At 38.2% G+C, this 13,116-nt stretch overlaps 1 protein-coding gene across 1 annotated transcript in view; it reads left to right on the plus strand.

Annotated features, from left to right (window-relative positions):
- The window catches only part of LRRC1 (leucine rich repeat containing 1), a gene marked incomplete at its 5' end in the record, with an annotated part of 69,460 nt that extends 56,906 nt beyond the window's left edge, over positions 1-12,554 (plus strand). Inside the window, 4 exons of the mRNA XM_080341897.1 lie at positions 6,699-6,814; positions 7,718-7,890; positions 9,420-9,556; positions 11,464-12,554. Coding sequence (XP_080198023.1) covers positions 6,699-6,814; positions 7,718-7,890; positions 9,420-9,556; positions 11,464-11,622 — 585 coding nt within the window. The 3' untranslated portion in view covers positions 11,623-12,554. The remainder of the gene's footprint in view (positions 1-6,698; positions 6,815-7,717; positions 7,891-9,419; positions 9,557-11,463) is intronic.
- Between the last annotated feature and the right edge of the window lie 562 nt (positions 12,555-13,116).

The raw sequence follows: 13,116 nt of genomic DNA on the forward strand, positions 1-13,116 counted from the left end.
AGGAAGAGCCGATGGTCTGAAGAGGAGGGGTTGAGCAGGGGCAGAGGATGCTGCTGTAGCACTGGCAGCAACAATTCCAGTGGCCCAGGTCTGAGCTGCCACAGGTCAGTTGCCTAGTTGAGGCTCCACAATAACCCTTATTGCTCCTTTACAGATTGTCTTGAAAGTGTATGTTTGACAGGGCGTAAGGTAAGGGAGGGAAGATGAGAATACTGCAGCACCTTTAGCAGGATAGCATCTCCTCTGCAGAGGTGCTGCTGTTCTGCACATAAAATTGCAGAGAGTGCACCCAGACAGGTTGCATAAAAGCTAACAAGAGGCAGGACCTTGGGAAAACCATGTTTCTGGGTATGTAATGGCAATTTTGATCTTGTACTTATTCAGCAGAAAACTTTCCATGTCTCTGCAGAGAACTTAATACATTACACAGGTGTCATAGACTATCTGTGCTTGGCACTCATACAGTTTTGTGTTTAGTGCACCTTTAAGCAGAATTGCTCTGAGTTTGTTATAACATGTAAGGTTTTACGATACACTTTCCTGCCAGATTGGCCATTGGTAGCTTAGGTAGTGTATGAGCACTTTTCTTAGTTTACTTGAGTTCATGATATTGGAGACAGTGCATGAGGTGAGCAGCGTGGCTTGAAAGGAGCAGGGAGAAGGGCAGGTAAGAGGAGGAGGCTCAGCATCAGAAACGAGTAAAAAGAGCTGTGCATTTGTGGTCTTCATCCTTATAAGAAATAGGTGTGGGAGAGGCCTTTGCTGGTTTCTGTTGGAGAGGAACAAATGCATACAGAAAAGATGGGGGCTCTACTAGGGAGAAGAGTACACGTAACAAATATATCTACTTGCTGGTGTCTCTGTCCTTCCCTCCAGAATTATTCGTGTAGCAAAGAGAGCTTTTATGGATGTGATGGCAGAAATTATGTGCCTCCTCTAATATACCCTGGTGAAATTATGAGTTCTAGCTTTTCTTTGTGGTGGTGTGGGGTTTTGTTTTGTGGTGTTGAGGTTTGTTTGGGGTGTTTGGTTGTTGTGTTTGGTTTGTGTTGTTTGTTGGTGGTGGGTTTTTTTGTTTGCTGTTTTTGTTGTTGTTGTTTTTGTTGGTTTTTGGGTTTTTATTTTGGTTTAGTTTTTTTGTTGTTTGTTTGTTTTTCATTTTTTTGCTTTCATTTTTTTTTGTTAACAGTTTACTAGGATTGGATTTTGGGTCAGCCCGTCAATCCGTTACATTACCAGATTGTTTTAATGCACGTTTGTAAAACCAGTCTCTACCTTTTGGTGTAAGACTTGTTAACCTGGGATTATAGAGGAGTTCATATGCAAATAATGCTTCAAAATTTCCTGGTTCAGAGGTTCTTCTGTATCTGGTGCTGATATATAAGGGAAAACGTGGAGCAGCTGAATGTCTGACCAAGACTTGAGTCACTGACAGATTTCATCTTCAGTATCGCATCGTGCAGCTCAATCCCTCTCTCACTGAACTGAGTGGCGAAACAGATTTGGGCAAGAATGGAGAATGTCTAAACCTGTTCATAGTTACAAATGTTTTTCCCCTTAAACTTGAAAGACCTGCCTGGTGACTCTTCGGTATTGAAATCCCACCCTGGAACTGAAACGCTGGTGAAACTGGTGTGTTGATTTTGGCACTTGCATAAATAACCTTCTTGGAATGTTTTCCAGTACATGTGCTTTTGTTAATGAGTCTCTACAACCTGCAGAGCTCTGGTATTGTGTCCTTCCTGGCTCTCAGGTATATTGTGGCTGAGAATTATTACTACAGTCGGTAAAACTGCAGGGTTGGCTTTTTCCTTTTTTTTTTTTTTTTTTCTTAGCAAGTTGGGGCCACTTTGTTGTTTCTGGTTTTAACTTCTAATGTGCTGTCTGTTCCCTCATTTGTGTGTCTCAAAGGGGGAAAAAAGGTACTAGGGAAAAATGCAGGACAACTTGTCTTGAGTCACAGGGCAGAGAAGCAATATTGCTGTGCTCCTCCCATACTATTCACTAGTGCAGGAAGTATTAAAGTGAGTTTGCAGATTTTCCTAGCCAATTTAAAGTTAATAATAACTGAATAATAGCTAATATTAGTGAATTGGGCTGTTCCTTCCACCTCTGAATGTATTCTGTGCTTGCAATTAAAGAATTAATCTGTTTTATCTGAGGCCAAGGAAAATTCTGACTTTATTTACTTTGAATCCAAGCAAAATTTTGGTTATGACACACTGGAAAAGATTTCACAACAAAATAGGAACTATGTTTAAATTCTCAGTATATTTATCAAAGTTATATAAACCTTGTAAAAGTTCTTGATGCTGACAGCTGTATTAAGAGTTGAATAAATGAAATGTGTCTCTGGACTTCTAGTCACATGCTAAAGATTTATCATGGCAGTATTTGTCATAATGTCAGGGTTGCTTTTTGGGTTTTTTTTGCATTGCTTATACCTATGTGAAAGGTGCTAACTGGTAGAGGACAGCAGAATTGTTTTGTAGCTTTTGAGCAGTTAACATATGCTGAGATCAAAAGATGTTATTCAGCTGATGTAACTAGAAGGTCTTCTGAGTTCCACACCTTTAACTTGTGTTTTGGCTTTAGAGCACTAACAAGGTGACGATGTGCCACTTTAATTGCTGAAATTTGGTCTGTGATGATGAATGACTGCAATTGACAGCTGGGCTCAAGAAAGGGAGCAAATGGGATTTTTTGGGAGAGAACTGAATGGGAAGAGAGGGATGAACCTGTACCTCCAGATAGCTACAAAGATGTAATCAGCAACAAAAATCAAATGGCAGCCATCAGGTTATTGTAACAGATAAGAGTGGTAAAAGCTGGGTGATCAAAAATACACCGCTGATGTGGGGGTCAGAACAACACTCTGTCTGCAGCAGAGGAGTCATCAGAAACATCAGCAGAGAAGTGATGTGGTAAGACTTGCAGTTCTGGAGCACTGTTTGAGATGGACCAGCAGCGGATTTTGAATATCAAAAAAGCAGGAGGCTGAGGTGGTGGGCACTGGTCATGATCAAAACACAGAGGGGAGGTTTAGCAGCCAAGCTGACATCGTCTGCATGTGTGCCCAAGTCTTGCTGCTTCTCGTTGACAAGAAAGCTGTTAGAAAAATGAGCCTCAGGCTGAGATAGGGGGGGAAAAAAAAAAGCAAAAAAAAAATCCTCCATAAGGGTAGAGTTTTGTGTGGAACCCAGAGGGATCCTAGTGACACTCATTGTCTGAAGCAAGTCCACCTGAATGCAAATAAGCAGTTTTATTCAGATTTTGCAGTACTGTAAAGTCAGTGATATCAAAATCAGCACTTTGTAGTAATGATAATTTTCTGTCTGACTGATGTGTGTGGTGGGATTTTATTTGTGTGTGTGGCTTTTTTTTTGTTTTAATCTGGGTTGACTGTTCTTTGGGGATGGTAGGCCAAGACAAGTGAATAACCCTTAAATTAAAGTTGCTAGGATGAAGTAATTCTCAGGAGTATGACTTAGACATGTCCGACTCATTTGAGACCTTTTCCTGATGTCTAGCTCACTACAGAAGAATGTGAGGACTTCTTTGAGCATCCAGTCTTTGGAATAGTTACTCATGTGCCTAGAACTGAGCACATGCTTGTCCTCATTGATTGTAGTCTGTGCTGGAAATGAGCTGTGTGCTTCACTGTTCAATGGGCTTGTGGTCTCAGCTGTGTAGTTGGTGCCTCTGCGGTGGTTTGGCAAAGTCTGTGGTAACCATGTGATGAGACCCTGGGAAAGCATGGCTCTCTGTCAACTAGTGACCCTCAGCCAAACCAGCAACATTCTGATACCCTCTTACTTCATAGTGGTCACAACGATGGTTTCCTTTCAGCATGGCGTTTCGTGTCTGCACTTTGCCTCAGTGGTACCACTTTGTGTGTAGGTTTTCAGACGTCAGACCTGATGTCTTTCTGTACTGTGGGATGCGTGCTATCTTTTTTTGAAATGCCAAAGATTTTATTTTCTTTTTTGAGTGTCAGCTTGTCTTTTCTCTCTGTGATATCTTACCTGATGCTGCTTGTTAGATGCTCCTTGCATTTTCTAAAAACACTTTTATGAAAAAAATTCAGTATCTGTTTGCTCTCTCCCCCCACTACCCTATTAAAAAAATAATAATTAAAAAAAAAAGATCTTTGCTACCTCTGAATGAAACTGAATCTTTGAACAATTTCCTATTGTCTGATAGAGCAAAGTTAAAGTAACTTAGGAGTTCTAACCCTCTTTGGCAATAGAAGTATGTATGTTCTGTCTCCATTTGTTGGCATGCTCTTCTCCAGTATGGATAAAGAAAAATAAATTGAACATCTCTTGTATTTTCTTAATTGTTAGCCGCTTGGAAAATTATGGGTCAGGTAAATTGATAACCCTGTAAGTATTATTCAGTCCACGGTTCTACTGTTACCTTTCATTAAACTGCTTTAAATGCATGATGACTCAGGCTGGCCCGTTCCACTGCTGCATTTTTCCATTGTCATAAGTATGGAAGTTTTAGTCTCATCAGGGCTGCATGGCTTTCCTTGTTTGTTTGGCAAAACTGTTTGGATCTCTGTGCTCCAAGACTGAATAACGCAAACTTCATTAATGGAAACGCGAACACTTTGTGTACGGTTAGGGCATCACTTGCCGGCTCATCAACGTTCACTACTTGTATCTCTTGCTTTTCACAGCTCCTCATGTTAGTTACACCAATTAGACACTTAGTATGTGTGTATATATATGAAAAAAATATTTTTCTACATGGTGCTGTATTCTGCGAGTGTGTCAAGGCACATTATCTAAGAATCTACACATGCTTTAAAGTGAATAGCAGAATTAATGCACTAAGAAATCTTTGTTCATGATTTGATCTTTGGTTTCTGAAGGCTTTGATTCATGAGCTAAAATGGCTAAGGTTGCTGCTCCCAGCATATACACGGGGCTGGGAAAGCTGGTACTCAAAAATAGCTGTATCTTATAGTGCAGTGATTTAAAGGAAACCATCCCAGATTTTGTTTTATCAAGAAAATGTGCTGTAAATCTGCACTGTAAATAGCTTGTGAATCAGAAGCCTTGAGCAGCTGATTGCTGCTTTTTTCCCTTAAAATGTATTTATGATACAAAGGAAGGTAAGTGGGCTATTAATGCTCTGCTTGTTTATTTTCGAATTCACAGTTGCATCCTTTTAAAAAATAGCATATTCCTTGGTCAATAATGTAGGTTAAATCAATGTGATTTTCACTTTGACTAGTGGAAAAGCTTTTGTGGTATTTGTCTGTAAGGTTAAACTTGGGTTTGGACTGAATTGTGGGTTTTGAAAGGCAGAACTGACAGTTAACTAGATCACATAAATAATTTCAGCTCAGATTTGGGGACTCTTTACTAAGGCGTAGTGGTATGTTGGCTGTATTGTGGACAGAGAAACCTTCTTACGTGTGTATGGCTATAGAAGTCCTCTAATTTTTGAACTAAGATCCTTCAGTAGATTTCCTGCCTGTAGTTTGGTTCTAAGTCCACTTAACTTGAAAGCTTCAAAAGGCTTTAGGATATTCTGCCTCTAATACTTAGAATAAGAGAAGCAACATATGGGGTTTTTTTTACCCTTCTCACTGTGAGTTTTGGAGCAGGCAAACAAACAGCAGTACTTTTTGAAGCTCAGTATGATAAGTGAACAAAGGTACATTTCCTTTGTGAATAGGAACAAAAAGTTACTTGAAGCAGCTTTGAAGTTGCTAAAGCTAATAAACTCACTGTTTATAGGAGCAGTAATTGCCATCTGGAACAGAAAGGTGGAATAGGTTTGGCTTTATCTTAATCAAATGTAGAGGGTTTCATTTTCTGAAAACATGTACCTTAGCCAAATATTGATATTTTAAGAGTTAAACTGAAAACTCCTATCTTTTGCACCCCAAAATTAGCGTGGGAATGCAAATGCGTATGTTTGGATAAATTGTTAGAGACAAAGGATACGAGATTAAATCAGCCAGTTCATATGGGAGTTATCTTGAAATTAGACTCTTCTAATAAACCAGAGCATCAAAGATGTTACTCTTGAAGTCTTCTGCTTTTTGTGAACTCTTGATTAGTTTTCATGGATTCAGTAATTGCTGGGAGTTGATTGGTTTATTTAGCATTTTGCCTTGCCTAAAGCCTCATTGCTCTTGGTCGTATCTGAAGTTACGAGGAAAGAGAGAATTAATATGTAAAACACAGAGCTAGAAAAGCTGGAAAGTGACAGCTAATATTTTTTGTGAGGGTTGTCTACAAAGTGACATCCGTGTGGTTACTGATCTGTTCCTGGCTTGGAAGGCTCTAAAATAGGGGTGTAAAACTCATTTTCACCTACATTTATATAGTCCTAAAATTACATTTGGCCTTTTGAAGGCAACTGCGAGGCTGATGTGGCCCCTGGTGAAAATGAGTTTGACACCCCTGCTCAGGTGGATGGAAGCCAAGGTATTTGTAAAGTTATACATTAGTCACAGGTAAAGCTCTTCAAGAAACAGCTGCAATGGCCTCGCTTCAGGTCAGACTTTTAAGCCAACACTTGTTTGCAGCCTGTACCTCTGGGTGAGGTGTCTGGCAGACGGCGTGACCAGAATGTGCTCTGACATATTACGTGACCCGTACCGCATGCTTTTGTTTATAGTATCGTACTGCAACAAAACCAGGCTTTTTTTTTTCCTTTTCTTTTCTCTAATATAGATCGGGGGGTGCTGCAGTCTTAATGTCTTTTCTGTACGTGACAACAGATTATCTCGAATTCCCTCTGAAATTTCACAAGCCGCCGAACTTCATGTCCTGGATGTTGCTGGAAACAGGTAAGAGATGTCTGTCACTTTTTTTGCTGGATTTACTTAATTCATTTTAACAACAAAAGATGTTAAGTCTAAGAATGAAGTAACAAAAACCAATTATGACTTTTGTGTTAGTGTTACTTTTGAAATTGTCAAAGGAGGCTTCCCCCTTGGCCCAAAGTAGCAGAAACTGTATGTTGTCATGAGTGTGTTTTCTGGGTTGCTTTGATCCTGAGGGAAAGATAGGATTTTAAAAAACCCTCTGGATTTGTATAGTTCTGAATTAAAAATGAGAACCTAGGCAATTCGGTAGAGCTTTAGCTGAAGCTACCACCAACCTTAATGTCAAGTAACACTGACTGTCTTATCTTAAAGATACAGTGCAAGTAACAGATCATGCCACTTTGACTTTGCAGCTTCTCGTGAATCTTAGTTGCTATACTTCAGTCATCGAAGTGTGAAAAGGACTATATGGAAGAGCAAACCAGCATATTACTTCAGTTGCTTAGTAGAAAGTTAAATGAAAAGAAAAAGAAAAGCAAATGGCATCTCATCTATGCAATATAATTGTCTCATAGGCTCTTACATATTTTTGTTCTGGCAATTGTGTCTATATAAGGCTCCAGAGCAGAAGCAGCTTGTCTGCCTTCCAGGGCATTTTACTGCAGTAGAAAAAACTCAGCATTGTGTTATCTGTTATTCATAGCTACAGTGAATTATGGTATAAAGCTAAGCTGCAGATTCTTTTTAAAAGAATGGAGTAGTTGGAGTTGATGGCTACTGCAATGCTTTCTATTAGAGGCATTAATTTCAATCCCATTTCTTCCAGCTCAGGGATATATACTTGAGTCAACTTCATGACCATCTATTAAATCTCCTAGAGATTGTCCTGACTTTTTCACTTTTCTTTTTTTTTTTTTTAACTAGGCTGATGTATCTTCCCCTCTCCCTGACTACTTTAAAGCTGAAGGCTTTGTGGTTGTCTGATAACCAGTCCCAACCTTTGCTGACGTTTCAGACTGACTCAGACCCTGAAACAGGAGAAAAGATTTTAACATGTGTATTGCTTCCTCAAATGCCTTCTGAGCCTGGTTGCCAAGGTAAGTGCCTAGAGTCAGTTTTTCATTATGTACAAAAGTACTACTTCTTTTTTTACTCTCTTGTGTGTTCCATAAAGGTTTGTAAAGTGTGCGTAAGCTCTAATGAGCAAATTAGCAAAGTTCTGGTTGAATTTTCAGTTTTAAACTTTTTTTTTTTTTGGTAATTATACTAGTTTTCAGAAGACTTGAAAAAAATATGTTATTGAAAATACAATTGCACCAGCAACAATAAATAAAATACAGACCTGGAAGAATACTTATATCATTATTCAGAAACTTGCTAGTGGGCCAAGCAGTGGTGTCCATATTTGTGTACCTTGATTATACATCCTAAATACATATATATTTAGTGAAAATTGGTGGCTTTCCAACTTTAGTGTCTTTACCATAAAAATAATTGCATAGCTATTAATAAGCAGTAAACATTTTACTGTTTAGCAAACTAATTTTCTTCCAAGAAAAAATGCTGTACAGTAGCTATTCTGTTCTTCAACAAGTATAGAATTGGAGTATAAGTTGCTTTTACCTCTTCTGCTGAAACTTGCCTCTGGGTCAGGTGGAGCTAGAAACTCTTTTTCACTGTTGGCTGGGGTGCTGCTCCAATAACTCCTGGATGTTTTTTGTCCTCAAGCTTTTACAGCAATGTGTAAACATACAAGGGGATTCATGTGAGCTAATATTTAAACTTTTGCTGTAAGCCACTGGAGAGTAATTTATCCCATCCAAGAACAGGCGTCTTAAAGAAATCATGTGGATTCTTCTCTGCTGAGTACAAAGGGGGCCTGAGGAGAAAAGCTCAGCTGTAGTGGTCTGTATTGTAGGTACTCAGACTTACCTAGATTAATTACACTCTTTCAGTACTATGCAGCTGGAGCAAATAGAAACCAGTAAAGCAACAGAAGTGTAGAAATGGCTCTGTTTTGTGTCAGCTTCTGCATTTTAAGAATACAAATTGCATTAAGATTTAAAATAAGCAAACGAGTGAACCCCTTTGTATTTATAGAAGATTAAGCTAGCTCAAGAAGAGTAACTGAGGGAGGCTGACTTTCTCTAAGGCCTCGCTACTAGAAATTAGATTCCCTCCTCTCCAAGTGAACTCATGGCTTCAAGGGCAGAAGGCTTGGAATTAAGATTGTTGAACGTGTATGCCCAGCCATACTAAAAGGATGAGGTCAGTAAAAGCCATGATCCTGTGTTATGGAATGCCATTTAGGGAACTGGCTAATGTCAGATGGCAGCTGTGATCCAGAAGAAAAGCTTGTATAGTGGCAAGTATGTTAAATTACATAATCAGTATGCCAGAAACCTGAAACAGTCCAAATAGAGAAATTTCTCATTTATACAGAAACTATTTATTGTGTGTACTTGATAACAGAAAATTAGTGCAAGTTCTGTTTTCTATTAAAAAAAAAAAAAAATAGAAATAGCCAATTTTTAGTCTTGGATGACTGATTGGTTATTAACAATACAGCATACTGATATTTTAGATTTGCTGTGGATCTTTAGTTATGTTTTCACTGTTCTAACAGATAACCTACCACGATGTGGTGCACTGGAGAGTTTGGTAAATGAAATGTCAGATGAAACATGGAATGAGCGGGCAGTGAATAGAGTCAGTGCAATTCGTTTCTTAGAAGATGAAAAAGATGAAGAGGATAACGAAATGGTATGTTTTCCAAGCCTTTGGATACCCGCAGACGCTGTGACTTTAGTGCAAAAGTGTACAAAGTATCTGAGTTCCCTTGCTATAAATATTTCAGCTGTGACTGCATGCTTTTTGCATACATTTGTAGCACAAACTGTTCATGTTGACTGATGAAACTTTTCTTGTTGACTTAAAATGCCTTTATATTTTTTTTTTTCTGCTTTGAATATAACTTTTATGTTCTGATTCAGTACAGTCTTTGTTTTGCTTTGTTTTCCTGCATCTGCTCAGGATGTTTTCTTTCAAGAAACAGAATAGGATCTTTCTCTGCATCTGTGAAGCTTTACTGCCTGAAAGTATAGTGGGTCTAATTTAGAATTCCAGCACTCTGGCTTGTCTCTTCATTAAGCTTGCCATTGTTTGTTTGTCTCTCTAATTTCTATTTCCAATCTCTTTCTTTCCCTTTTTATTTATTTATTTATTTATTTATTTTTTCTGCCATTTGCATTGAAACTACTATAGTGGCCATGAACAAGAATGTTGCTCATTAGTTTCCCACCTAAACAAAGGATGTGGGAACATCTGTCACTGTACTTATAAGACCTCTCCATTAAGTTGGGCTCTGCATGCCCTGAAGATAAAAGTGCAATGGGATCTTTTGCTTTACTAACTTTCGTTAATAATTAAAACTTTCTGTAAAGATTAAGACTACTTCCGTCAGATTCTCAGCATGCTTCTCTGATGGTCTAAAAACTTGCTGGTGGTCCTCATTAAAGCTCAGCTTGAGATTCCTCAGGGCACTGTCTGGATTGTACCACGCTAGAAGCGTGGTCTTACTTTCAAAAGTGACTATAAAATTCTGAGTTAGTAGGGAAATGAACATTTACATTTTCAGTTAAGGTGGCTGCTTAATCCAAAGCAGCAGAAACTAAATGTCCCTGACCAGCATGGTTTGTACACTGACTGATAAAGGAGTTCAGAGTGATGCTTCTTAACAATGGTGCCAACTCGAGAAATTCCATACAATAACGAGGGCTCAGGTGTGAATGAGAACAGCTTTCAGTCATGGTATTACAACCTGGCTTGAGGGAAGAACCTTCTTAGGAGAAAAATAAGTTTATGATCCTACTGGTGAGGAGGAAGGGTGGATTTTGAAAACAGTCTTGACCAGTGCATCAATTTGTGGGCCTTCAGTTCTGCTGTTTTCTGCACAGTTTACACAAACACTACTGAAAAGTAATTGCATGTATATATGTATTATACTGATACGTATTTGTGCAATTATTCTTGGTGTTATGTTTGTCTCTAATTTGGATGCTAACTGGAGTTTTCATAGATTTTGTTTTCATTGTAAAGGTTTCAGCACGATGGTGTTAGACGTTCTTGCATTTAAGATGGAGAGGGAAATGCTCCCTCTTTTTCCTATCTAGACATTTGTCCTCAATTGACAAGAGAACCAAACTGTGTGGTGGGGCTGGAAGGCATACAGAACCTCACACAAAAGTGCATTTGACGCTGGAAAGAGATCTAGTGGGATTCTTTCAAAGCCAGCTCGATGTTGTTTTTTGTTTGAAATGTGATCTTAATCACTTGGACGTTTTTTGGGGGGAAAAAAAATCCCAACTACATATATATATGAAAGAATCTTCTTAACTTGTAATTGTACTTCACTTGAGTGGCTTTCAGATTAGTAGGTCAAGAGAGGAAAAAATCTGCTTCTAGGCAGTTCTTAAAACCTCTTTCACTGTCTTCATAAACAAGTAGCTATGAAAATAACATTCAATATAGAGTATCATAGTTTGAAAAGGAAAGGGGGGGGAAAAAAATCGATACCTAATATTTGGTTTGTAAATGCTAAAGCCTTGAAAGTGTATGTTGTTTTTCAAAGAGCCAAAGGCAAAACCACTTATTGCGCTGTTTATTTTTAGAGAACACTTCTAAGGCGAGCCACTCCACACCCTGGAGAATTAAAGAACATGAAAAAGACAGTGGAGAATTTACGGAATGATATGAATGCTGCTAAAGGACTGGATTCAAACAAAAACGAGGTCAATAATGCCATTGACAGAGTGACCACTTCTGTGTAGAGTTTCATCTCCAGGTTTTACCTCCTGTGTCTTCCCCTGCTGTTGAAATGTTCCTGTCGTCTTCTGGGACCTCACTGAGCCCCTTTTTGTTTTCAACCAGAACCTGATTCATCGTCTCCATACATGTGAAAAGTGCTGCCCACTGGAAGAAAGTGCCTTATTTCATCCAGGCAGTGAACCAATAATTTCCAAACCAATGTTGCAATTTTAATAGTGCTAGGCTTTTTTAAGTAAAATACACTACTGTATGCAGAATACAATATTTTTGTCTTAAACACAGGGGAAATGATGCTTTTCTTGTCCAGAGTGCTGGGATATCTTTTTCCCAGTGGCTGGATGTGCTGGTGAGAAATATAGTTTTGTGGAAAATTGATACACTTTTTTATTTTTTTGGCAGCTCAGATGGTGTACATTTTAAATCTTTGTATAGGACTTGCATAACAAGATGATGTATTTCATTTTTAAGAGAAAATTTATCTTGAGCGGTACATATTTTAGTATTTGTGGAAGAGAACAAGTTTCATGGACAACTGTATTCCTTTGTTTGTACCACCCGTTGTGCCTTATTGTGTCTTTTATGTCATAGTAGTCTTAATTATAGCAATTCTTGAGGAAAGTGAGTAGCTTTAAACTTGGTCTCCTGTTTTAGATACATCTTTCTTTTTGGACAGTAATTTGTTGGGATTTTTACAGCAGAGAACTTATGTTTATATCATGGGATTTTAGGTCGCGAAGCACAAATGTTAGTTTTATTGTAAACAGAATTAAGATTAAAATGGCCAAACTGCTATTGTTTATTACATAATGCACTCACACTTTAACTTAGTTGTAATGAACATCTTGTTTTGGATGCCGTGTTGCATTGCAGTCACTAGAAATTCATGCTTCCATTGTTTTTTTTTTTTTAAATGTGCCATCTGTAAAATAACTTGAAAAACAGCATGATAAATTTCAGAAGCACAGTATGAAACTAGTTTTATGTATTACACAAGAAAGCATGATTCTTTAAAGTGCTTTGGTGGTTTTATATAAATATATAAAACCATAATAAAAAAAAAATTGAAAGCTTCAGAGGATTTCTTGTATCATTAAAATAGCAATTAAAATATGCATGAATTAATACTGGAATTTACTATCATTGTTACTGTGTTGCACTTCCAGTGGTCCAATGCTGATTTCAAGGTCTTATTAAATCTGTGGGTTCTGGTTTCTTTCTAAAGGTAAGTATTAACTGAGTTGAATTCAGTAAATAACAATTTTGCAAAAGGCTGATAAAGATTGATTTTAGTGTCTCTGTGTTCTGTACGTGCCATGAGCTAACGAAGACCACTAACTTGTTCAGTGCAGGGACTTGGGCAGTCTGAGTCGAGAGCAAAGATTTGACATATTTAGTGTGAACTAATGCAATGAACCCAAATTTCAACAAAATGAAAGACCTGACGCTTCATGTGTGGCTGACCACATCCCTTCCTCTGTTGAACATTTCTTCCAGTA

Source organism: Nesoenas mayeri (assembly GCF_963082525.1).
Source record: "Nesoenas mayeri genome assembly, chromosome: 3".
NCBI lineage: Eukaryota > Metazoa > Chordata > Aves > Columbiformes > Columbidae > Nesoenas > Nesoenas mayeri.